The sequence below is a fragment of the Dendroctonus ponderosae genome, unplaced genomic scaffold (genome assembly GCF_020466585.1).
Source record: "Dendroctonus ponderosae isolate FM_Combo_2020 unplaced genomic scaffold, Dpon_F_20191213v2 Dpon_F_20191213_7, whole genome shotgun sequence".
Lineage (NCBI taxonomy): Eukaryota > Metazoa > Arthropoda > Insecta > Coleoptera > Curculionidae > Dendroctonus > Dendroctonus ponderosae.
The window spans coordinates 2,064,125-2,068,368 of NW_026018916.1; the positions used below are offsets into that span (position 1 = coordinate 2,064,125).

Sequence of the window (4,244 nt, forward strand, 5' to 3'; positions counted from 1 at the left end):
AGGTTCAAGATTATGCCAAAATTTCATGTTTTCCGGCCCGTTTTTGCTCATATCTCGGAGGCAAAATGAGCAAAAACGCTCATTTGTACATCATTCTAGAGAGAAATAAATGACCTTTTTAGAAAGTGAACCATCGATGAAGAAATGTTGGCAGTTTTCTCAAAAAAGGCTTGAATTCAAGAAGTTTTAGGTTTGCGTGTTTTTTTTTTGAGTTGCAAAATCCACTTGAACATGACGCTGCTTTTTTCGAAGTTTCTCAAGAACCATTCGAGCCACAGAATTCGTTTTGGCATCGTTGGATAGAGAATTGAAAACTCGATCCAGTCGTAACAACGTGAGTGAGGAAATTCGAGTAGTTTTGACCCAGAAAACGAAATTTGAAAATCACACACTTAGGTGCAAGATTATACCAAAATTCCATGTTTCCGTCCCAGTTTTGCTCATTTCTCGGAGGCAAACGAACGTGTAAAAACCGGCTCATTTAAAACTTCAATTGCCGAAATAATGGAAATTTTCGGCACATTTTAATCGTTTTTTGAGCATTCACGATCTTTATCCGACCATTTCTTCCTTATTATTAACCCAAACACTTTATAAATGCACATTCGTGACCTTCTTACGTCGAAAGGAGTCGATTGAGCTCAAAAAACACGCATGTGAAATTTTTATTTTTGGTCGAAATTTTCCCAAGGGAGGTATCTAGGGGGGCTAAAGCCCCGGGCCTCACGATGTCGGGGGCCTGGGTAAGATCTATACTGCGGCTTTTGTTTTTTTTAGAAGAGCCTCTGCAGGAATCGTAGCCCCGGGCTTTACCACAAGTTAATCCTACCCTACCTCCTGGTATAGGAAAAGGGTGCAACGTCGATATTTATTAGTGGCCATCTATCAAGGCCCTGGGCCTTGCTTTAATGAATATAATATATTGTTTTTCGGCGTGTTATTGACAAATAATCATTATTTTCCCCCTACAAACAAGACTGCCATTAGGCAAATGTCAATATTCCCGGAATTGTATTAACTGATGATGAAATGCTGTATTTCAAACATGCGGTGTGGAAAAATTCGATATAAAATGAGCCAAAACGAACGCGGCGATTGCGTTTAGTAGATGGAATTTTAGCTCCTTTGAAGGAAATGGAGAATAATTTAGGCTTTTAAGGGCGCACTCTAAATATCCAATATTGGCTTCAAATTTAAAACTCGTATTCTAGACCGTTGATTGGGGGGCTTCAAAACATCGAGCAGACCGAGCCCAATTAAAATATGCATTTTTCCTCAAATATTTGCTCCATTTTGACTAAGCGCTTTACTAGTTAGCTTAATTAAAAGTTCCCTTCTACGGGCTACGACAAGTCGGAAGCCAATTAAGTCAAAAGATTTAAAGAAACTTTAAAGTTTCATAGACTGGAAAAGTCGCTCAAGGGGAAGCGGAAAAAAACAAGTTTCTTTTCATAGGATGTACATTTTGGTTTCAGTCTAAATTAGTCCCAGTGTCATCAATTTTGCGCTTTGCTCTCCAAATGTTGCAAAATCTGCACAATTATTGTCTTGTCTTGTGTGGCAATTATTGGCCAAATATTGAATTCTACAGAAAATTGTTGCGATTTATTCCGACTTGCAAGGGGTGTCGCTTGGAAATTAAAAAACTCCTAATTTCTGCCGCAGAAGAAGCAGAAAATTGAAACGTTCAAGCTTCAAGAAGGCTTGAATCACGGCACGGCAAATTTCTTTTCCACAGTTTCAGAGTATTCAGCTTGTTGAACAAAACAAGTTGATAAATGTTGGCCGAAAATTGAACTCTTTGTGTCAACTGCACCGTTTGCTTAAAACATTCCTGACTTCTGATCCAATAGAAGCAGCACATTGAGACTTTTTCAATCGGTAGAAGACACTTGAGTAGCAACGCCGTGAAAATTTCATGAACACCTGACTTGTTTGAACCTGCTGATCTGCTCCATTGTTAAGTGGTTAAGTATTTTGGCAATCGACTAAGACGTAAGCCCACAACAGCCCAAATCCCCAATATTTTCCTTATTCTCAAACTATCACAATCAATCATGCTTCGGATAAGTTGAAATACAACAAAGCAGCCTCCAGAGCCCGGAAAACCGCGACTAGTAAACATGTATCAATCATTCATCGATACGATCCGCATTTGCATTTGACCATTATCAGGAAAAATCCAAAGTTCATTTAATCATTTCCCTGCCAGGCAGGGAAAATCGCAACTGTTGTCAATGTGAAACTCGATTCCAAGAGGCTTTTGATGAAAATCTCGACTGGATGTTAATTCTCGTAAAAACAGGACAGTGCTTTAACGAAACTAACGAGATTGCACTTGGACGGTACACAAAGGCGATCGCTCAAGGCACCAGAGTAATTTAATATCACGTTGTGAAAGTTGCATTTCGCATTTTACATTCTCAGTTTTAGGGCCGCATTTTTATTTTTAGTTAGCGTGGGGTCGCACAAAATCCCCTTATTAACTTGCCTCTCTTCACGGTTGATGTTCTGAATCTAAATGGGCGCACGTTTCCCTCTCTTGGCCTTTTCACATTATTCATCAACTGACCGGGAAATTGAGTTATTCGAGTCCCTTCTGTTTTGTATAGAAAAGCCTTGCACCTGAAGAAAAATCGCCGAAATCGACTAGGAAAGTGAGCAGAATAGAATGAAGTTGCTGCAGTTAATTAACACAATGATGTGCCGACCAGCTGGAAAAATGTTGGTTCAATTTGTTATTTTCATCCATTACCTTGATGAACTTCTAAAAGTTAAACCATTTCGCATAGGTAGACGATAAACTGGCTGATTCGCTTGCCTCTGATAGACTCGATTCGAGTTTTCTGGGGAAACTAAGCGAAACAAACTGTGCAAAGCACAAAAGACTGCGCCATTCATAAGGATGTTTATGGGTAATTCAATATCGGTAATTTGTCTTTAATATGTGCGGCCCTTCAGCGTTCGACATACACACAGAACTTAATCACAGTCCATAAACATGAGCCCGAAGGAATGTTCACTTCCAGTCCATTAGAAACCAGATCCATTTGAATGCAAGATGAACGTAATAAGAAATTGTAATATAATATTCTATATGGCATGGCGTATTAAAAGCCCGAAAGCGCGATTCAAAATTAAATTTTGTGCCTGGTCCATGTGAAGCTTATTGCATGAATAAATTGTTTTAGTCTTCATGCCTCCTTTTCAAGCAGTGCTTTTTATTTGCAGGCGCGCCTCATAATCAAATGCGATGCCAGGAGCAGATGAGAAAATGTGCATTCTAATTTGTGGAGAGAAACAAGGTGAGCAACGGCAATTTATATTCCGCTCCTGCCATGTAGCATGTCTGGGGGCATGAAATATTGCGTCAAAAAAAGGAGTTTTTCCTCATTAGTCACCTTTGGAAGCAGGTTGTCCTCAAAGATGAAAAATGGGCGCTTACCACAACATATCCTGTGACTCCGAGACTGGCAACTACTCGACGATCTTCGGCCGAACGTACGCTCCCCAATGGGAATCCTTGCTCACCGTCATCACGCTCGGCTTCATCATCCTGCTTACCATCATCGGCAACATTCTGGTGATTCTGGGCGTCTTCACCTACAAACCGTTGCGGATCGTGCAGAACTTCTTCATAGTGTCGCTGGCCGTTGCCGATCTAACAGTGGCCATTCTGGTCCTGCCCTTAAATGTGGTCTACTCAGTGGCGGGCGAATGGGTGTTCGGGATTCACTTGTGCAAAATGTGGCTCACTTCCGACGTGATGTGTTGCACTGCATCCATTCTGAACTTGTGCGCCATCGCTCTGGACCGATTCTGGGCCATTACTGATCCCATCAACTATGCTCAGAAGCGAACGCTCAAGCGCGTTTTAGTGATGATTGCCGTCGTTTGGCTGCTGTCGTTGCTCATTTCGTCACCGCCTTTGATCGGGTGGAACGACTGGCCCGACATCGATGTGTTCCTGCAGAAAAAAGTCTGCAAATTATCCTCCAGACAGGTTGGGCTGATGTTCTCTCACTCTCGCTTAGCATAATCGCACAATTGGAACGCCACTAAAACCGAATGCTAATCCGAAATCATGCTCAATTGTCAATTCAGGCGAGCAGAGCGTTTTGATGTGTTTTATTCCCATTCCGTTTTCGGGCGTTTCGCGACATTAACAGCGCCAAATAAATTATCCTCGCTAAGGAATAACTGGCAAATTCCCGATTAGCATTTCAAATATCCAGCATTTCTGT

The 4,244-nt window shown here is 41.4% G+C and overlaps 1 protein-coding gene across 2 annotated transcripts in view; it reads left to right on the forward strand.

The window, feature by feature from the left end:
- LOC109540176 (octopamine receptor) overlaps window positions 1-4,244 on the forward strand; it is a 21,989-nt gene that overhangs the window by 15,300 nt on the left and 2,445 nt on the right. The window contains exons 2-3 of one of the 2 annotated variants that reach the window (XM_019908411.2): window positions 3,232-3,305; window positions 3,411-4,003. In XM_019908411.2, coding sequence (XP_019763970.2) covers window positions 3,434-4,003 — 570 coding nt within the window. In that variant the 5' untranslated portion in view covers window positions 3,232-3,305; window positions 3,411-3,433. The remainder of the gene's footprint in view (window positions 1-3,231; window positions 3,306-3,410; window positions 4,004-4,244) is intronic. The other variant, XM_019908409.2, reaches the window with a different exon arrangement.